Consider the following 22,427-nt stretch of genomic DNA (forward strand, 5'->3'; position numbering starts at 1 on the left):
ACGGAACTGGTATCAGCTTGGCCTTGGATTTTGTATCTGGGGCTATTTGTATTTTGTAAGTTTCTGAAGGCAGTAGAACACCACCTCTATAGAATTTTGAGGGAAATTTTGGTCCCCAAGAATTTTACCTCCATCAAATTTCCTTTTGAATCTGAAGGCAACTGGAAAACATTTTGAGATATTCAGAAGCTTGGAAAACAGACCTGTCCTTGTTCTACAGCAGATTGAAATGAAATGAAATGAAATGAAATGATTGTAATGTAATTATTACAGGCTTCTAGAATGTGGCAGTCATGGCCTAAAGGGACTCTTTGGCTGCTGTGGACCCTGCCAGGCCCCCTGCCCTCAGCGTGGCTGCAGAGTCCTGCAAGGCGGCCCTGGCTGTGTATAGCTTCTGTCGCCTGTGCCTCTTCAGCTCCCTCTTGTGCAATGTCAGGAAGTGTGTGTTCGAGCCACATCCTTCGCCCGGCGGCTCAGACGGAATCTTTACTTCACTTGGTGACCACTCAGAACAATAACAGCTGCCACCCTCTTCCTGAGCTTTATAACAATGGCTCAACCGTCAAACCTCCCGGACATTTGTGACGGAACGGCTTTTAGAAAGTTGTTTTGTTTTCTCTCTCCAAAAGCCACACTGACCAGAGCAACGTGACGGCCACCGTCAGGGACCAGGAACTGAGTCATGAGTCTCTCACCCGAATGGCTCAAACCACGGGGGTTTTCTTCTGAATGAGGAAAGAAGACCAGGAATCTATGAGGATGATGGTTTCAAATTCCCTCTTCACCTAAAGTTGCCTTAAAACCTGTGTGTGTTCCTGTCTTGACGTGGACAGTCAATATCCTGTGTAGACTCTCAAGCCCCAGAAAAGACAGGAAGTTTGCAGAGATCACCATGATGGGGGACCAGGGGCAGCGGTTATTTTCTGCTTTATTCTTCTCGGTAGGAAGTTTGTCAGAGAAGCAGCAAGGGTTGACGTCCACTTGGACTGAGGCGTTGGTAGTTTATGTGGCAGCCCTGGGACCTCCCTCAGTCCCACTCAAGCTGGCCCATCGAGACGGCCCATGCTGCCTTGAACTTGGCCTTGACGTCCCAGGGAGGAGGGTCATTGCCAAAGAGAGCGGGAGCCTCACAGCTCATCCTGAGGATAGTCACTTCCCTCTCCAGGCGGGGAGGGCGTCCAGGCCTTACAAGAAACCCACTCTCTCGGTGTGGGAAGCTCAGGGCTGAGGGGCTGGGCCCATCCTCCTTCCTCTGGCCTCACAGGCTGCTCAGAGCCTTCCCATCCCCAGCACCAGCAGCTCAGCCTCCAGTCCACAACGTTCTCGGGTCGAGGGTGTTTATTGAACAACTACTTAACAAATCCACGGGCTGCTGAGGAAACTGTGGAAATCCACGGCCCAAGGAGCAGAGCTGAGGAGCCTGATGACCACTAAACCCGCCCCCTTCCCGCCACCCCCAGGCACTGCCTGGAATCGTCTAGACGCGGCCTGTGTGCCTCCCCCTCCCCCCTCTGCTGCCTCTGTGCCCCAGGCCTGTCTCCATCTTTTCTTCTGTCGGAACACCCCTGCACTCACCTCTACCCCCCTCTTTCTTTCTTCCTTGTCCCTTCCTCCCTCTTAGCTCTCTCTTTCCTTCTCTCCTTTCTCCTCCTTCCTTCCTTCCTTCTTTCCTCTCTCTTCATTGTCTTTTTCCTTCTCGTTCCATCCCACTTCCCCCTATTTTTCCCTCCTCCCTCACCGGAGCACAAGGTAGAACTGACTTTCGCTGGTTCAGATTCCATCGTCTCGTTAGAGGTCTGTTCCCTCTCACAGCAAAGAAAGACAGTCAGGGCCATGCCGTGCCTCCCCCATGCTGGCCACTCCCCTGTGCTGGGTAATTTACATGCACCCTGGGAGGAGTGTGTGTGTGTGATTCCCACTTTCCAGCAGAGGCACATTCTTGCCCAAGGCCACGCAGTTGGCACAATCTTGACTTGAACCTACTGGGAACAGGGTGATCTGCTTGAGTTCCAGGTGCCTCCTTGATTTACCCCAAGGGCCAAATGTGACATGTGATCAAATGCTATTTACAACCATGGGAGAAAAAGAGGCCTCTCTCTTTTTGAGGCTACATCTCCCTGCCTCCCTGTCCTCCTGGCGCAGAGTCTGTCCTTCTTCTAAGGGATTCAACACCCAGCCAGGTTGGGACACACTTTCTGGGGTCGAAGAAAGAAGGCTTAGCTGGGCAGGTTTGGAGACTGGGTGTGAGGCCCCGCTTCCGCAGGGCTCAGCCACGTTCATACTTAAAGACGGGGGTTGAGTGAAGTTACAGCTTGCATGCTTCCCTCCCATCCCTGACTTTTTGTAAGTCTGAGAAAAAGATGGAGTGAGAATAAAGTCCCCAAGGGTCAGGATTGCTCCTCGTCCTGAGCTATGTGGACCGGCCACGATGCGCGGCCAACTTCATGAGGTCACTCTGCAGGGAACGAAGACAGAGTGGCTCTTTGGTTTTGTCAAAAAGCCAGAGGCCCCAGTGAGAAGAGCTAAGGTAATTAGAATAAGATGAAAGCTTTTGCTGCTTCACTTGGCAATGTTTCAGGCCAGGTTCTTATTTGGGGGAGCCTCCTATTCTGGTGGCACCAAACAGACTCAGGTGTAGGGAGTGAGTTATTTAGAAACTGTGGCTAAGCTCAGAAAAGAGTGTGAGGTTTTGCCTCTACGTGAAAAGAGGAACTGGAGTTAAAATAAACCCTGATGGGTAACTGCTGAAGCTCCGACAACCCCGGCCTAATTGTGCGTGTGCTTTAACCTGCTCCTGGGTGCACAGCTACTCTGATCACCTTGTGAGGTGTTGTATTTTTACAGGAAGGCGTACCCTTAGGAGTGGAAATTGCCCAGGTCCCCCAGCTCTCTGTATCCTGGTTACCTGGTGTTGGCCCCCGAGGAGGTCCCAGGCCCAGTGCCGGGGTTGGGGGCAGATGCGTCCCGCAGGGCGCCAGCTCTTCTATGAAAACTTTCTGCCCATCACCCTGGCTGAGCGTGGGCCTCAGGTGACCATGCTCTGTCCCCACAACTCTACCCCCTTCTCCAAGCCGTGGGAGGGACCCCGCTCCAAGACAGCCGATTCATACACAGACCTGAAGGGGCCCCTGCAGGGAAAGTTGTTGATGACTGAGCCAACCACGTTCCCTCTTGGGACTGGCAACTCAGGAGCGAGCTTGTTGGAGGGAGATGGGCAGACCCACCGAGAAGGGCTGAGTCGTGACAGGTAGCCCCTGGGCTGCAGGGCCCCAAGCCCTTCTGGTCCCAGGCCCCAGCCTTCTCCCTCCTTGCCCCGAACGTACCAAGGCCGCCAACCCGCCTTGCACGAGCTCAACCCACCTTGCACTAGTTAGCTGAAGTGAGTCTCTGTTCCTTTCGACCCCCAAAGCTCGATGAGGCCCCGGCTGCTGCAGGACGGGCAGCTGTTCCCAGGAATACGCGGCGCCACAGCAGCAAGAGGTGAGGGCTGGAGGGCACAGACTCCGACGCAGTCTGGAGCTTTATGAGACGTGAGCACAAACCCTATACCAGAAGCTACAAAGTCATGCCTTTTCCAGCTTAAGGCCTAGTCATACTTAAAGTCTTCTTCCCTTTGAAGGAATAGAAGAAACCACAAGGGGAAAAAAAGATCAAAAGCACCGACTAACTTTTAACTTAAGAGAGTTCAGACTCCTTTTAGCAAACCACCCATCAAGGATGCTAACCTTTGTGGGAAAGTTCATGCAGTCCTAGACGTGGAAAAAATTCAAGGCCATTGAGCCCCATCCTCTGGCCCAGGCAGGTCTCCCCTCAGGTGGCCTCATCCCTGACTGGTGAGGAGCCCACAGGAAAGGCAACCATCTCGACACGGCTGCTGGGTCTTGGAAGGACCGTCCGAGAGCAGGGTACCAACATGTGCTCCTTGAGACACGTGGGTGTCCCGGACTATCCAAAACCATTCAAATGGATGTTCTTCAGATGCTGGTGCAGATGCACGTATGTACGGGAAGGATGAAGAAGCCAGAGGCGATGCTCAGCCTGACCTCTGTGAGGTGAAGCAATTCCGCTTGAGCCCAAACTTGCATCCCCAGGGAAGCCCTGCAGCACAGCCCCACTCTCCTGAGAAGGCAGCCTCGTGAGCACCTGGTTTGGCTCACGCATGGCCCTGAGGGTCTCAGTCTCTGTCCCTAGTGCCTCACTGAAGTGATTTCTTTGATCCCCATAAATAGCCTCCCAAAGACTTCCTTCTCAACACAACTTCTCCCTCTTGACACATTTCCAGTGACTTGTGCCCCAGGGACCAACCTGTGGTCCTGCCCTTGAGTCCAGCTGCATCTGTACCGCTGCATCCTTGTTCTGCACAAAAGGCATCGTTCCCTTCACCTCCGGAATCAGTGACTATGCGCCACCTCACCCCTTCCACTTCTACTTTCTTTTCAACTAAACCCCACAGACCCTGTTGCTGCTCCTCTGTGACATGGTGTCCCAACCCTCGTCTATTCAGGCTGCTCTGCTTGGCATGCAGTGGGGCCCTCTGCCTGTTGGTGCCTCTGACCAAGGGCCCAAGAACTGACCGTGACTCCTCTGCCCCCACGGGGGACACTGAGAGCATCGCCCCCTTTGTTCTGCCCAACCCACGCTCTCTTGGTGCAGCCAGATTAAAAATAGCTCCCTTGGCCCCCACAGCACTCAGCTGTCACGCTCTGTGGTCACACAACACCTGTGGTGTCGGTCAAACTGCATGCGGGGGTGGTCTTCCCAGACTTGAAGCACCCAGTATGACTTTCTTTAAACTTTTTTTTTCTTTTCTTTTTTTTGTTCGTGCCACACGGCTTGCAGGACCTTAGTTCCCTGACCAGGGATCAAACCCCAGGCCCTCAACAGTGAAAACGCCGAGTCCTAACCACTGGATTCCAGGGAAGTCCCTCTTTAACCTTTAGTGCAAGTTTTATACGTTTGGACTTTACATGGTGAAATCAGATGCCATGAGCATCAGCCTTTGACAGAACAGATCTCTACGGATTGAGAGGTATTTTTTGTGCTAATCCTTAGGACACTCTTCTAGCCCTTCAGAAACTACGATCTGTTCTCCTGCAAGTTCCTTCCCTTCTCTTCCTCCTGGCCCACTTACTCTCACGCATCTGAACGCACTGAAGAAAATAATCAACAAGCCACAGTCATTTTTCCTTCATCTCTGAGCACTCTTCTTCCCGTTATTGCCCCTTCACAGCCATGAACACAAATAATGTCTGTCGTGCCTGCTCCATCATGTCCCAGGCAGGTCACAGTCTACCCGCTAAGCAGCCCCAGGCAGGTTCTTCTAGGAGAAAGACAGGCTTAGCCAAAGCCCCAGGTCTAGGCTGCTTGGGACACCTGCTTTCTTCCCTTCTTCCTCTCTTTCACTCTTTCTCTGCCAATACAGGTTCCAGTCACAGTCAGGTTTCAAGTTTTATAAAAGGCTTACCTGAACAGTGAACTTATCTTCTTCGTTGGGCAGAATCCGGTACGTGTAAACGCAATTCCGGTACCTGAAATAGACCAAACGCTGAATTAGAACCTATGCATTCCTTTTTCTGGACATCAAGCAATCCTGGGCAGAGGCACTGCTTTTCCCCTTCCTCCAGCCCCCAGCATTCAAGGAGCCTTAGGGAAAGGCAGGTGGGGTCTTTGGGACATGATTTCCTTTGGCTCTTGACAGCTGTGTGGTCTGATGTAAAGGAGGCTGCCATCTGAAAGGGCTTCCTCCACCTCTGGACTGTCATGCTGGCCAGATGAATGGAGCCAGAGGGGGTGTTTCAAGAAGAAATGAGACTCCAGTGGGGCTAAGCACGGTGGGCACATGCCAAATGCATGGTGGGCACGGCCACAGAGGGGCGGCGCTGGCCAGGGCCAGGATCACTCAGCTTTGGGCGGAGTTCCCTGTGGCTGCCTCCCCTGGAGACTTTGCCCCATAGCTTCATTCTCCCAAAGGCCGGTCCTCATCCCTTCAGAGATCTGGATTCTCCTAGCAGCTGGTGGGTGAGCCTTAGGGTTGCTTCTAACACAGAAGTGCAAGGAATCTCAGATTCTCTTCTCTTTCTCTGGTCTAGAGGTCTCCAGGAAGAAGAGCTATTTTTCACTTTCCTAAAAGCTTTGAGAGGAAGCAAACGTTGTCTTGTCTGAGCACCTTGGGAAAGGGACCTATTGGTGGGTGGTCCAGCTGGAGGACCCAGCCTGCAGAGAGCCTGGTGGCAGCAGGTGGCCATGGAGGTCCACTGGCTCTGCTGCTGAGCCCACAGGCATAAGAGTTTGGGGGAAATGCTACTTGGATCTTACACTCTCAGTTGAAATGGCTGGCCTGTTTTCTCACCCACCATAAACTTCCCGCCCCCATTTCCCCCACTTGGGATTCTTACAGACCTTGAAAACTTGCCCACCCCTGCTGGACCCCCAGGCAGGGGCCACACTCCAACTCACAGATGCTCATGTTGTTTCTGTGGTGAAGGCAATGCTTCAGTACAAAAGTTGCAGTCATTTAACCCCTCCTATGTGCCTGGCACTAAACATTTATGTTATTGTTTAACTAGATATTAAAATTATACACTAGTTTACAAAATGTAAGACCACACAGAAAGATAAAAAATGAAAAATAAATGTCTCCTTCCCTGACTCCTGTGAGTTCCTTAGAGTTCTACTCCTTTTTGTAAATCATTCCAAAAGGTTTAAACATACACACAAACTTATATATGCATATCTTTTAAATGCAAATAACATCATACTATATACATCGTTCTGAAATTTGCTGTTTTTCTCCAAAAAAATATTAGCAATATGCCCAAGTCACGTTCCACCATGTAGCCGTGCCATCATCTGAGTAGACTGTGATGATGGACAGGTAGTTACTTTGGGCTTTTTGCTATTATAAATAATGCTGCAGTGAACATCTTTGTTCCAACCTCCTGTGTACATTGGTGAATCTGGAGTTTAGTTTCCCCATCAGTAAAAAGGGGAGAATAATAACACAGCATCTGCCTGTTGTGTAGATTAAGCATTTAGACTAGCACCCGAAACACACCAAACACTACAGGTGCTGACATTTGTTAGAGATTGTGGATAAATCACCAGAAGGAGAACAGCTGGGCTGAAGGATGCAGGCACTTTATATTTTGATAGAGATGAACAATTGCCTTCCAGTGAAGTTCTCACATTGTGTCTCCTACTAACCGGATATGAAAGTGTCTATTTCCCCACACCCTGCCAACTGGCTGTTATCAGACATTTCAATCTTTTGCAAATCTGAGAGGTGAAAAAAAAATGATGGCTTGCTTTAATTTGCCTTTCTTTATGAGAAAGGTTGAACGTGTTCTCGTATGTTTCATTACTTGTATTTCTTTTTCCGTGGATTCCTTTTCATTTCTTTGGCTCACATTTTAAAAATTATCTCTTGCTTATTTATTCTAAGACTTTGATGTATGCTAAAATATATCTTGAAGTTATTTATTTTTAACAATGTTTATTGATTTTATTTTCTTTTTTAGCTGTTTAGAAGTTTTACAATTTTATGTGGTTAATTTTACAATTTTTAATGCCTTTTGAAACAATGAATGTTAAAAGAAAATTTTGGAGACTGTTTTGGGTAATTTCACTTTCACACGTCTCTTCACTTCTCATAGGAAAATTTCCTCTCTTCCTCTGATCCCTTTAATTCCCATCTTTCCGCTCCCCTTCCTGTCTTTAGAGCCTGAACTGATACCACAATCGGCTTATCTCAGAGATGGCCAGGATGACATGTAGTCTAGGACCACCTCAGCTCCAGGAGATGTCCCCGGAATCAGGGAACCATCCCAGACCCAGCCTAACTCCCCCATCCCCATCCCCTGCAGCCTCAACCCCCTTTGCAGAGCCTGCCAGGCACATGCCGGGCTGGAGGACAGCTGGAAGCCTGCTCTGCTCTTATCTTTCATTGCTTGTTCTCATGACACTTCCTCCTGTAGATATGCAAATAAGGCCAGGGCGAGAACCGTCTCTTATTTGGCTGAGGGCAGCTAATTTGTGGAAGAGGTTGAACAGGCCCCAAACATCAGCTTGTAAACAGAAAGAAAGGAACACAGAGTCACCAGGAGAGGTACAGAGACAGCGGCACAGAACAGGAAGGCCCTTTAGTTAATCGAGTGTGGCAGACAAGACTTTATGGCTTTTTCAAAGATGTTCTAGAAACACTGAAACAAAGAAACAATGCTGTATTACTCAAACAGATCAGAATTCAAAAGGGAGCACAACAGGAAGAGAGGATACTTTCCCCTTGGGTAGTCACATCTCAGCATCTCCAAGGCATGGGGCCCACACATCATCCCTGGGGAAGAATCAGTAGATCTTTAAGGGAAAGCATAGAGCATCACCACCACCACCACTACCACCACTACCACCACCACCACTCACCCTGCCACACACGGCCCCTGGGAGAGCATACCAGGAATGCTGGGGGCTCTGCAGGGAGATGGAGGCGGGCACCCCTCGGCCTTCCACACTCACCAGCAGCTGCACTTCACCTGGTCCTACATGCATAAACATATCCATACACATACATGTGTGTACACATATACACGTATGCACACACACCACACACACCCCCCCCCCCCCCATAAAATCTCACATGTAAAATGTTTCAAGGGAAGATGCCACAACTAAATCATCTTTGACAACTACTGCACTGGAACATAATGTTCCAGTGCTCACTGGGGGCAATGGTCCCCTCCAGCAATTTCCCACCTCTTTATGGTGACTTAGTAACCATTTAGGGTGCTAACACTGTCCTCAGCTGCTACTCCTTCCAGTGACTGGGTCACATTTCAGGGCAAGTGTGTTCGGAATGCTCCCATTGGAGACCCAGGTTGGGATGGTGTCGGGCCATCCCAGTCTCCCGCGTCCCCGGTGCATGTGAGATGCCTCCACTTGCGAGTGCAGTGGCGTTTACAGCAAATTTCCCATGTGACTCCCAACAGCTGTTGGGTGACTAGACTATAGGTGCGTACACTGTTCTAAGCAGGAAGATGCTTCCCCAGAGGGGCAATTTCAGATCATGGTTTGGGAAGTTTTACTTGAATATAAGAGGATAAGCAAATGGAAATAGGAAGAAGCTACTTCATGGCATTTTATTTATTCTCTCCGATAAATACTACTATTTCATAGTGTGACTCTTCCTAGCCAAATAACCACTGACAAGTGTGCCCAGAAGCATCCTTTACTATGGTGAGTCTCATGGGGGGGGGGGGACAAACTCTGAAATTCGAGAACCTCATCAGTGTCTGTCTCACTATGCTGATCAGCTTAGCATGTTCTATAATTGTTTTTAAACCTCTTTGTAACTTGTTATATTTCAGTTCAAATTTCTAATTGTTCGTGTTTTCTCTTTTTTTCTTCTTGAGCGTTGCAGACATCTGGACAAGACAGGATGGGAGAACAAGGGTTGGAACTTCTGCATTCAAAAAGCCACTTGGACCCAATGTAGAAAGAAGAGAAAACTTGTGCATGCCCTAAGAGCCAATGGTGTTCACAGTTCACCACCCAAACCTTAAAGAATCCCAGCTAAAGAGAGTAAGAAAAAGAGGCCATCGGGTCAGAAGAGAAAGCAAGAGGAGGCAGCCCAGGGGGCCAGGGGAGAGGTGGGGATGAGACATCCAGAGTGTAGTTCGGGGCTGGCCGAGCACCCTCCCCCAGCAGCCTGGGGGTCCAGCAGGTTCCTGGCATGAGACCCCTGGGGGGAAGCCCACCTATCCGGGTACCACACCACCCCCACATCTCTCAACCCCATCAGGTGGTTCTTGGATCCGGTGGTCCCACCCCCATCTCTGCTGATCCTTTTATCTTTGGGAAGAAGATTTGGGCAGAAACCCAGTCCAATCTCTAAAAGAAAATCCAATCCAATTTTTCCTGACAGTTCTTTGTTGGAAAAGAAAAATCACCAGACCTATCAAAAACATCGCCACTCAAAAGGAGGGGATAATTTTTCAAGAACTCAAAGTGATATCTCCATGTTACACAGAATCACTGAAAAAAGAAAAAAGGAAAAAGACATTCTGGAGAAGTCTGACTTGTGAACTTGGTAAGATTTAAGAGACAATTGCATCTCTGAAACTGGAAAAATCAGTTGTGAAACTGAGCAACATGAGACAAGAAAAACTGATCAGAAGTGAAAAACCTAGAGGTCTATGGTCAGCATTTAACACCCCAAGATAGGTAGTGAATAGCAGCTCATGTTCCGCAGCACTTTAGCAAGGAAGAAGATAAATTTGAGGAAGTCGGTACAGAAGGAGAGGGAAGATGAGAAATACAGAAGACACAACTCTGTTCTCAAACATATATACAGCAGGGGTCCCTGAACGCATAGGAGCTTTCTAATATAAAAAGAAAAAGCAGAGCAGAAAAATAAAGCTAAGAGCATATGACTTGAAATGCAGAAAATTAAACGGACAACCCTCTGACAAACAGAATAGCAAAAAGGAAAGAATGCAAGTGAGCTGGACATCGTCCTTCACCCTGCCCTCCAACCCCCAAGAGACCCGCTCTCTATCCTTCTCCACCTGCCCTGTGTCCAGCAGGCTGACCCGTGTGGGCTGCTTTACCAGCATTTAGCTAATGTGAGGCATTGGCAGAGTGAGAGGATGGTGAGATGGGGGCATATGTTCCCCTGACCCCATGCTACCCACTGAAGGTCAGCAATGGCTGAGTTCCTCCACGGGAGGCCACGGCTCAAGGCAGATGGCCCTGCCTCTTCAGGGCCAGGGGTGGGAATGGCTTCCCGTGGTTGCAGCCCCAGGCTGCTTCAGGACCCCATGCCTAGCACCCCTTTGGGTTATGCCATCTATTTCCTGCTGGGATCCTGGAAAACGCAACGAGCAAGCAAAACCAGTAATGAGAAAAGGAAGGTAACAACAGCAGTGAAAGAGAAACCTTAAAATTACAGAAAACTATGCATTACGGTATGCCAGGAAATTTGAAAAATCTCAACAAATGGACTGTTTACTGAAAAATATATGTAACTTATCAAAAGTAACCTGAAAACAACAAGGTCCAACTGTATACAGCAGGGAATTATATACAATACTCTGTGATAAACCGTAATGGAAAAGAATATGAAAAAGAATGTGTATATATGTATAGCTGAATCATTTTGCTGTATACCAGAAATTAACACAGCATTATAAATCAACTATACTCCAATAAAATAAAAATTTTTTAAAAAGTAACATGAGAGGAGATAGAAAACAAGAATAAATCAATACCAAAGAAGAAACTGAAGTAAATATTAAAGAATTATCTCTATAAATGGCTCTGAGGAAAGGCACCTTTGCCAATTTCTTTTATATTTAAAAAAATCAGATAGTGATGACTCTTCATAAATGTCTCCAGGATATTTTATAAAACATACAAGACTTTTAAATCATAACATGATCAAAATCAAAAAAGTCAATCTCACTTATGAACACACATACAAAAATTCTAAATAAAATTCAGAGTACAATAAAATTATCATAATCAAGAACAGTTCACTTTAATCACACAAAAAATGGTTCATATTAGAAAATCTATATAATCAAGCTATTTACCAGTTAGTGAAATAAGGGAAACAGCTTAATCATCTCAATTGATTATCAAAAAGTCATTTGATAAAATTTAATACTCAGTTCTTCAAAACTAGGAAAAGACAGCTCCTTCTATGACATGTAAAGAAAAACAGCTAATTTTTTTCAATTGCTAACTATGCGCCAGATACTATATGAAGCCCCCCCAAGCAGTATCATGTTTGATTCTCATAGTGTTCTGCCTGAGGTAGACATTTTCTCTTCCCAATACCTTTCACTGTAATATTTTAGAAATATTGACCAATGTAATAAGTTATGAAATCTGAATAAGAGTTACAAGTATTTGGAAAGTAGACCACAAAATAATTATAATTTTTATATGATTTGATTGTTTAGCAAGAAAATCCGAGAAGTAAATGAAAACAATTTTAAATAATGAGGAGTAAAGTGATAGAATAAAAGGTGAATTTATAAAATCTACAACTTCTCTGTATGTTATCAGTTACCCCAAAAGAGTAAGCCTAGAAGAAAAGGTATTCACAATAGCAACAAAATTATAAAATAATCCGAAGTAATCATAAAAAGAAATACATAGGATCTATAAAGAAAATTACTAAACTTAAAATAATAGAGATAGCTATATTTATTGTTAAGACCAAATAATAGTAAAATGTTCATTTTTCACAAGTTGTATTATGGATTTCATGCAATTCCAAACAAAGTCCCAATACTATTTTTTTCCAACTTGACAACATTATTATCCATTTCACCTGGAAAAAAAAGAGTAGATATGCAAATCCTAAAATAAAATAGTTTATAAAATTGTGGTAATGCATTTGGTATGAAATTGGTGTAAGAAAAGCAGAAAAACGTGCACCAGGGTAAACAGGCAAAAAAGAGGTATTTAAGACTTAATACATGGTAAGAGAGGAATCACAAAGGCAGAGGAACAAGTTATTCAATAAGAGGTTTTGAGAAAGATGGTTACGTGAGAAAAATACACATAAACCTTTGTTTTACACCATTCATTAATTCCAGAGAGGTTAAAGTGCTCAATGTAAAACAACAACAGCAACAAACAAACCAAAAAACCTACACTCTCTCTGTCTGCTCTTGCCAAATACTATGCTGAGCATGTGATACACACTTTCATTCAATCCATCCAACGACACTGCCACATGGGTATTCTTATCCCAGGTTTTCAGATGAGAAAACCAAGGCCCCGCTGAACTAGACAAGCTGCCAGAGCTTGGAAAGGCAGAGTCATCCCTTAGCCCAATCCTATTAGCTCCAAAGGCCCTGCCTCCCACAGGAAGAAAAAGAACAAAATTTCTGTGTGCAGAGGGACGCCCTACAGTGGAAAGCAAAGGGGGAAAAAGTCACAAAAGAACAAGATTGATAGACTTTACAAAAATTTATAATTTCTGAATGTAAAAAAAAAGTCATGAAGTTTAAAGGCAAACCACAGTGAAAATATTTGCCTCAAATGTGAGATAAGGAATTCATACAAATAGATAACAGAAAAACTACAATTTCAAAAGAAAAATGGCAAAGAGAATGGAAAAAAGAGAAATGATGAAGGTAGGTAATCCAAACAAGTTTACCATGACGGCAATCAAGAAATGCAAATCAAAAAGAACAGAAATTGGCCACCTTTCACCTTGCAATTTAATAATTTTTTTTTTAATGAAAATATTCAGTGTAGGGAGACTGGAATGAGGTGGGGACCCTCTGATACTGCTTACCAGAGCATAAATTGTAACAAATTTTATGGGAAGCAATTTGTCATTTTGCATCAAGAGCCTTAAAAACATTATCCTTTGATCCAGTAATTCCACCCCTGGGAATCTATCACCAGAAATGTCACATATCTGCACAAAGACCTTCATCACTGTCATATTTATAACAACAAAACACTGTTAGTAACTTTAATGTCTGTCAATAGAATCACTCCATACATTACAGCACATCATGTAATAGAATTTGTGCCTCCATTAAATATGATATTTAGGAAGAAAGATTAACTACGTAGGAAAATGCTAATGTTGCTATAGATATGATACAGGGTAAAATCACATAGCTTTAGGTATATTTATTATGGAGCTTGTGTGTGTGTGTGTGTGTGTGTGTGTGTGTGTGTGTAGAGACAGAGAGAGAGAAAATGAATGAGAAAATACACCAACAAATTAACAATATTTATGTTAGTCTCTCATCTCAGTGACTGGGTGATTGTTTTCTTCCCTTACACCTTGAACTCTTTGTATGTTATACTTAATACTGTATTTTTTAAAGTTACTTGAAAGAACGCCCTGTTTATCAGAAGGTCTATTTCTGCACCGCCACTGATGCCTGAAATGGCCTCAGCAAGCCTCTCCCCTCAAGAGGGCAGGTTTCTGGTTTAAGTGAGGGGGCTGGGCCAGCTGATCCTTTGGGGTCCAGTCCTGTCTGGTGTTAATGATAAAAGTAATTGAACCCAAATGGTTTGGGTCCTGGCACTTGAAAACGCAACGTTTTTCAAATCAATGGAACAAAGGGAGTGTGAAACGAGCAGGGGAGAGAGGAGGGATCTGGTCCACAGAGCTGCAGGTGTGCCCTGCCCACTGCCCAGGGCCTGGGCTGTCGACACCCATCCCCACCTCATCCACCTGCTGGGCTGTCGAGCTTCCTCAGACCCTTAGGACTTTAGTTCCCTCAGTCCCTACCCCCTACATTGGTAGGTAATCACTCTTAAGATGGCCACCGCTTCTCAACTTTTCTCTTCATCTCCCTGTTCATTCCGTGGTTCTTCCCGGCACCTGTGCCCCTGACCCCTCTCTCCCTCAGGCCTCCAGGTGCGTGCCCTGGGCCCCAGCAGCCGCTGGCCACTCGGGTGTCACTCAAGCCCTCTTCCTGCCTCATCTCTTTGAGCACTTCCTCTGAGGAGGCCCTGCATGACAGCTCAGTGTCTCCCGGAGGCTCCCGCAGCCTCCAGGAAGCTCCAGAAGTGACACTCAGCCACCACTCTGCTCCTCCCGTCTGCTGTGGAATGCTCCACACAGATGGCCCTGCACGCCTCTGCTTCTGAGATGTCACCACTCACCTCGTAGCTGGTAAAAAAGTAACAGCCAGTGTTCCGCGGGTGTTGACTCTGTACACATGTTGCCCACATTCTCCCATTCTATCCTCTCAATAATCCAATGACAACAACAGAAAGACAATTCACCCCATTTTTTTGAAATGGGCAAAAGATGTGAATAGACATTTCTCCAAAGAAGGTATACAAATGGCCAAGGAGCACACGAAAAGACCCTCGATATCATTCATCATTAAGGAGATATAAATCGAAGTCACAGTAAGATATTGCTTCACACCCACTAGGATGGCCATTATCAAAAAGGTAAGTGTTGGTGGTGATGTGGAAAAATTAGAACTCTCTTACACTGCTGATGGGAATGTGAACAGCACAGCTGCCATGGAAGTTTGACAGTTCAGCAAAAAGTTAAACATAGAATTACCATATGACCCAGCAGTTCCACCCAAGACAACTGAAAACACACATCCACAGAAAAACTGGTACATGAATGCTCAGAGCAGCACCATTCGTAAGAGCCCCAAAGTAGAAGCAACCCAAGTGCCCATCAACTGACAAATGGCTAAAGAAAATGTGGTAGATTGATATAATGGGCTAAACTCTAGCCATAAAAACCAATGGTAGTCATACTACAATATGGTTGAACCTTGGAAACATTATGCCAGGTGAAAAAAGTCAGATACAAAAGGCCACATATTGTATGACTCCATTTCTATGAAATACCCAGAATAGGCAAATGGTCAGAGACAGAAAGTAGATCAGCGGATGCCAAGTGCTGGGAGGAAGGGGAATGGAAAGCGACTACTAATGGGTCCAGGGGTTTTTGCGGGGGTGGGTGGGGTGTGATGAAAAAGTTCTGGAATTAGCTGGTGGTGATCGTTGGACAATATCACAAAGGTACTAAACACCACTGAACTGTACACTACCCAAAAGGTGATTTTGTGGGATGTGACCTATACTGCAATAAAAAAATTAACCCAACGAGTGGGCATTTCACCAATGAGGATGCTGGGTGGGCACAGGGAGGTTAGTATCTCCCAAAGGCTAGAATTCACATTATGTCTAGCCAACCACAGAGTGCTTGCCCCTTAGGACTGCATCACACGGCCTGAATTATGGAGGGAAGAGCGGAGCTCATCTCACTCCATCGCTGGGGCAGGGAGGAAGGAAGCATCACCTCTCATCATGATGCTGGTGTTCACACCCCAGGAGATGGGACCACTCAGAGGAGAAGCACCGATGTCAGTGCACAGGTGAATTTCACCTGTCAGGTAGGCAAGCTTGCAAAACACACCAAAGCCAGAACCTACCCTGGTTCTGGAAGGATTGCTCCAGGGAGCTAGACAAAGGCACAGAAAACCTGGAGACATTCTAATTTACCACAGGTTTTCTGAATCACTGCACATAGAAGGTACTAGGAATCCATCACACACATAGGCCTTCCAGGGCACATCACTCCCTCCCAGTCTTGCCCACAGAAGGAATGCTCAGAACAGTTGTCCTTGGACAATTTCTTATGTAAACCAGATTTCAGGAGCTGCGCTGTCTGTGCCAGCCTTTCCCCCCCAGCTTTGTCAATACCAGATAGGAAAAACAGTGTTTTTCTTTGCATTTGCACAAAAGTAATTCATGAGTTGTGTAAACTTTACTAAACTTTGAAAGGGGATTGGAGGAAGGTGGATTACATCACACCCATTTGCACCGCAATAAATGGCTTTACGCCCCTTCTGGACACCTCTGCTCTCCAAGTCCCTTCTCTGTGTCTCCTACCCACACCCAGACTTGCTGGCTTCTCTCTCTTTCTCCCTTCCAAGAACAGCAAGTTCAAGTCCCCGCCCTGCCATTTGTTAGTACTGTAGACATGGCATGTTACCTAAACTCCCTGGGCCTCGGTTTCCACATCTGTAAAGTGGGGATAATAACCACACTTCCTCCAAAGGCCATTGTGGACCATGAGTGAGTTAATATGTGCAAAGAGCTTAGAACAGAACCCGGCACACAGGTGCCCTTTGTAAGTCTTTTGGTGTTATTTTTAGGCAGAGCAGATTAGCAACTACCTTAGGTTTGTGGAGCAAGTCTCATGGCCTGCTGTACCGCAAGTGCGCTGTCACATTATTCCCAACAAGTAGAACGCCTTCTCTGAGGGCACTTTTGGTGACTAAATGTCCTTCTGGTGCTTCTTCACCTTTCTGGCTGCGCCCACAAAGCTACCAAGTCCAGGCTGCCTGGTGTACCGTCCCTAGGAAAGAGGCCCATAGGTCTTCCTGGGCAGCTTGTGGAGGGCCAGGTGCTGAGGGAAACCAAGACCGTATCCCCACCACAGCTGGCTGGACCAGGCATTGGTTTCTGAGTCACAGGCAGCACGAGCCTGCCCCCTCCCCTGGGAGAGAAGCCAACTCTCTCTGGTGTGGTTTGGTGGGAACGCCACCCGACCGAGCAGCTCCATCCTGGATGGTGGCTGATGGACCCAGTCGTATATAGGCTTGCTCTCGGGGCCCAGGCTGCTCTTACAGAGAGGGAGGTGTATCCCCAACACCACTGCGCCATTGTTCTAGTTCTGCCTGCACAGCCAGGGCAAGGAGAGGCTGGTCCTGGCTGACCGGTGACCCCTCACCTTGATGGACCTGACAGGTGTGCTGGCCCCTACGTGGAAGCACAGTTCTCGCCAGAGAGGAGGATACGAGCTTGATGGCCTCTTAGCACCCTCCATACAAGAGGGGCCGGGTGGCCCCCTTGAGGAGCCCCCAAGCCTCCCTGAGCAGGGCCGACTCTGCTGGTGGGTTTGAGTGGGGCCAGGTGAGCATGACATAGGCCCCACGCAGAAGAGCCTGCTGCCCCTCACGTTCTCAGGCACTCGCTGTAAGAAGGCATAGCCAGACTCAATCCATGCGGTCAGCTCCTGGGGTCTTCCTCCTCCAGCTCTCTGCACCCCGAGATGGGCCTCGGGATCTCCCTAAAGTGGGGCTTTCTGAGTGGCTGAGGAGAGATCTGTGCTTTCCTGCCCAGTGGCAGGTGGCAGGGCTGACCTCCCGAGAGGAAGTGTGGGTTTGCTAGGCCCGGGGCGAACGTGCACTCCTAGGTCACGTGGGCCACACTGAATCGCGGCCTTGTCTTTTGGTGTCTCCCTCACCCCTCCCTAGTTCCATTTAAATAGTCAAATTCTGTCTTCTTTCCTGAGCACGAAGGCCACTCCCGAGGAAGCTGCCCTCAGTTCCTCGAGCTCCAAACACACCTGCCTAAACCAGGGGTGGGAAGCCCCCCACGATCCCTTCACTTGCTGGAGAGGCCGGGAAGATACTCCAGCTGCTGGGGTCCAGGCAGCACAGGTCTGGGCACCTGGGCCCCGAGGTCTTTTCCCATATGGAGATTTCTAGAGCAGGCGGTCCGTCCTGAAGGCTTCCTTCTGCATCCTGGCTCACTTTGCAGCAGGGTCGTTAAAAGGCCCCGACCCCACAGCTGCCCCACTCGGGGTCCTGCACTCTCAGCAACTTCCAGAGAGACAGCAGAGGATGAAGCCTGACGTTTGTGAAACTCACGCTTGTGAAACCCCATTGGGGTTCCCACCACCGGCTGTAGACCAAGAGGGTGTGGGGTGAGGTTTTCACAGTCCCAGGAAAAGAGAAAAGTGAGGATGGAGTGGGTGGCGGTGTTTTTCAGGAAGTTAAACCTATATGATTTAAAGGACTGGCTTTTTGGCTTCTTTTTTTTCTTTTTTTTTTTTTTAAGAACGTGTTCTTCCTGCCTTTTTGGTGTTAAAGGACACTTTCTTTCATGAAATGAGATGCTAAAAGGTTGCAGTTAGTTGTCACTCAGCTAGTTTTTTTAAATCTCCTTAATTGGCAACCTTAAGCATGGCGGCAAAATTAGGTCTCCCAGGGCTTTGGAAAGTTTGGTGATTCGTGGTATCCCACAGCCTACTGGGGCTCCTGACCCTGCAGGAAGGGTGGTTTCCCCCACAGAGTGGAGGAGAAAGGGGAGCCCTGGGCCTAGGCTTAGAGCCTGGCCTCAAGGCCGGGCGTGCTAGGTGGGGCTCCAAGCCCTGGTGTCTGGAGCTAAAGGGGCCTTGGGGTCTAGGAGACTGACAAGAAGCCCAGCCCAGGGCTAAGAGGATGGTGGACATCAGGGGGAACACGGATACCCCCTCCCTAAGAGGCTCCAAGAGTAACTCAGTGCAGGGGAGAGCGGGGGGAAGAGGCGAGCTGGAGGAACGAGTACTGCACACCATCCTGGATTCCAGTTTGCCACTGGCCAGCAGGGCAGCGTGGACAAAGGCCTCAAGCTCTCTGAGGTCTGCCCACCTGCAAAGTCAGGGGCGGTGGGACTAGAGGTTCCAAGGCCTCTGCTAGTCCTGCTTGTGACAAGGCTTCCAGTTTGGAGTCAGAGAGACCCACGTTCCAATCTGTAGCCTGAGCACGACCACAGCTCCCTGGTCAAAGGGCTGCTGTGAAGATTAGTGAGCTGGAGCCTGGCAGCTCTCGAGGCCCCCAGGGGAGGGGGAGAGCTCCACGAGGGCTGAGTAGAGACAGATCAGACTCTCCCCACCATTTCTACAGCCCCGTAGACAGGTCCCCACAGGGTCTGCTTCGCTTCCCTCGGGTGGGAGAATGGGGGGCTCAGGAAGCCGGCCTTGGGAGGGAGCAGGCTCTGATGCAGTCAGAGCTCAGGCCAGGCGGCCAGCTGAGAGCCAGGGTTATTTTCTAAATGCTCCCAGCTGCCCCTGTAAACGCCTCGCCTTCTCTTGCTGTCACCTGGAACCCATGCTCACACCCGCCTGACAGGCACAGGAGTAGGGTGGCAGCAGTCTGATTGTCTGGGTGCAGCCTCTGGGGGCAGACAGCCTTGGCTTTGACTGTCATCATTCGATTAACCTGTCTGAGCCTCAATTTCCTCATCTGCAAATTGGGGCAACCAAAGGACCTGCACTTCAGGTTGTCATGAGGATGAAATGGGTCGATGCACAGACAACTGCTCAGACTCAACGCTCCAAACAAGTCCCATGTCCATGACCCACGTCCCCCCACTGCGTGGACAGCGGCAGGAGCTGCCTGTTCGGAAGGACCCTTCTGCAAGCCCAGGGGCACTACCTGAGAGGTGCAGGGGGACGCACCCTTCCCCACCGCACCGGGAGCTGCCCGAGGCCCCAGTGGGGATGGTTAGACCGCAGGGCTGCAGGGTCGAGGGCCGAGGGCCTCTTTCAGACATTGGTTGAGAAGGGTGTTTTAAAAAGGAACCTTCAGCGAGTGGCCAGTTCCCTGGTTTTAGGACAACTGGTGCATTCAGCAACACCCCGGAGCTGGGAGAAGTGGGGGAGTTGGTGGCAGAGAGGCCCAAACAGGTGGGTACACAGCCAAGGGCTAAGGAGGGGAGAGAAGAGGCTCCTGCTGTTGGTGATGTGACTTCCTCTGCTCCTAGGGCCCCAAATACAACTTCTGGGTGAACTGATAATCCCCCCCCCACCCCCCGCACCTTACTCATGGCTCCCCAAACAACAGCTTCCTCCAAAGGCCCAAAGCCTGGCACAGGAATGGTCACCTCTTGCCAATTCTGCTCTTCCAGGAGGGTTTCCAAACTGGGCATCTTTGACCAACACCTGAACTGACAGAGCTGCCTTCTAACACACCCACCACCATGGAGCTCTGAGCTTCCGCCCAGCTCAAAGAGCCTGGTCCACGTCTCTTGGACCATGGAACCCCAAGGAAGCCCCTGACCCCATGGCTCACCAGTAGCTGGAGTGTGTGACCAGGCCCCAGGCTGGCCCTGGAGGGCTCCAGCCCTGCAAAACCTGAACTCTGAGGCTGAGCAGGTCCACGATGGGCCTCAGCTGGACCCACCAACAAACCTAGGGTGCGTGCAAGGTCACTCGACATAAAAACAACCCATCCCGGAGCCGGGCCCTTGGCTAAGCCCCGAGCCGGCTTCCCCTCTGCCGAGTGGCACCTCCATCACCTCCTTGCCTGGGCAGGAGAGGCCAAGCCGGGGCGAGGGGCAGGGGTGGGCAGGGCCCGGTACTCACAGCACACAGAGCGCGTACGCCCGGGAGATGGACTCGCTGGCGCGCACGAGGAAGCTCCCATCCTTTCCCGTCCTGGAGAGCAGCTCCTCCGCCTTGGAGCGGGTGATGTTGCCATGGTTCCAGCAGGGGATCATGGCGGGTGTGGGCCTCCCCAGGCTGGGCCGAAGGCCTCCCCACAGGACCTACACAGCCGAGGGGAGCTGGGCCCCTGCACCGCGACCCGCCGTTGGTCCCCTCTCGGCCGCCCCAGCTGCTGCCACCAGCGCACTGACCGACTTCCTGTTTCAGGCACTCGGTGAGGGAGAGGAAACGAGCTGCAGAGAACTTCCTCATTGCAGAGACCAAGCAAAAGAGGTCCTCCACCTTCCCCCCACCCGCCTGCCCACTGCCCGCCACCCCCTCCCTCTCCATCCCCCCCGCACCCCCCCGCACCCCCGCCCTCTCTCTTTCCTTTAATGGGTCTCAGTCCCCAGAGGGGCCAACACTGGCTCAAGTCCTTCTGGGGGAAACTGTCAGCTCCTCTGGCATCAGGAGGTTCATGGCTGGCTTCTGAAGGAGCATGGCCACAGCAACGGCCATTCTGAGGCCTGGCCCAGTGCCCCCGTGGGGTGGCCACGCCCTGGACATCAGCCTCAGCCCTCTGCCCAGCCCCAGAACTTTTCAACTCCCTGTCCATGGAACAGAGGCTCACAGGGCAGAGCTTCTCAGCTGGGACTAAGGCCTGCCCCAGGGCCAAGCAAAATTGAGGGGAAGGGTACAGCCAAGCCCCCTCCCCATATTGGAGACTCACGGCAATCCAGACATCATTCAGCCCTGGGCACTGGGAGGACCTCAGGCGACACCACCCTAAGGCTCCCAGGGCCCAGGTGACAGCTCTGTGACACATTTACACTCATCCCTGGGGCCAGTGGTTGTGAAGGAACCCATAGCAGCCCTTCTCCAGGGCAGTGCTTTCTGACCCCTGCAGCCCAGCTTAGAGACACACACAGGGAGCGTGGGGGTCTCAGACATGGACCTTTTACAAGGTGATGCGGGGGGCTGGGTTTTCCCCTCTGGGTCTTTCTGGGACCCTTGGGAAACTCACACATCCCCAGGGAAAAGCTGGTCACCTGGCAAAGACGACGTTCCTTCCTGAGTCCCACATGTCCGCAGAGTTGGAGGTGGCTGGGCAGGGCTGCCTCTGCCCACAGCTCAAAAGGGAGCTGCCTTCTGGGGGGGGTAGGGGGACCACCATCCACGATGAGCAGACTCTGAGGGCTCTGAAGTGGACACGCGGCTTGGACCACAGACGAAGTGTCCTCAGTCCTCGGGTCAGTGCACCAGGATAAAAGGGCAGGTGCTGACCTATTGCACAAAGCGCCCTGTCCTGCCTCAGCCCTCAGCCCCCCGACAAGAGAAGCCACATCCAGGGGCCTGGCCCAGGCAAGCCTCCATTCAAATCTAGCTCCTCTGTATTCGAGCTGCAGGAGCTGCTTGGGTTTCTCTCTCCCAGCCTCAGTTTCCTTTTCTCCGCCTTAAGGTGAGAAGCCCCCAGAGGAGCTCGTGTGTGCCAGGACCCCCAGCCCCTGCTGCCTGCGACAGCACGTGCAACAGCTGATTCTGAAAATCAAAGGAAAGCGCTCTGATTCAGGTGGACTGACTCCTGGACCGGTCTCACCTCCCGCCTTAGGGAAGATGGGGGGCGGGGCCGGGGAGGTGGTTAACTCAGGCCTGAGGCCAGGAAATTCTGCCCAATCAGGGGGCTCAGCGTGGGGGCAGCATGGTCAAGGCGTGACCGCCCTGC

At 49.6% G+C, this 22,427-nt stretch overlaps 1 protein-coding gene across 2 annotated transcripts in view; it reads right to left on the minus strand.

Annotated features, from left to right (window-relative positions):
* The window catches only part of INPP5D (inositol polyphosphate-5-phosphatase D), a 122,819-nt gene extending 101,941 nt beyond the window's left edge, over window positions 1-20,878 (minus strand). For both annotated transcript variants that reach the window (XM_057745968.1, XM_057745967.1), the window contains exons 1-2: window positions 20,645-20,878; window positions 5,465-5,528 (exon numbers count right to left, since the gene is read on the minus strand). In XM_057745968.1, coding sequence (XP_057601951.1) covers window positions 5,465-5,528; window positions 20,645-20,778 — 198 coding nt within the window. In that variant the 5' untranslated portion in view covers window positions 20,779-20,878. The remainder of the gene's footprint in view (window positions 1-5,464; window positions 5,529-20,644) is intronic.
* Between the last annotated feature and the right edge of the window lie 1,549 nt (window positions 20,879-22,427).

Source organism: Hippopotamus amphibius, chromosome 8 (assembly GCF_030028045.1).
Source record: "Hippopotamus amphibius kiboko isolate mHipAmp2 chromosome 8, mHipAmp2.hap2, whole genome shotgun sequence".
NCBI classification, from domain to species: domain Eukaryota; kingdom Metazoa; phylum Chordata; class Mammalia; order Artiodactyla; family Hippopotamidae; genus Hippopotamus; species Hippopotamus amphibius.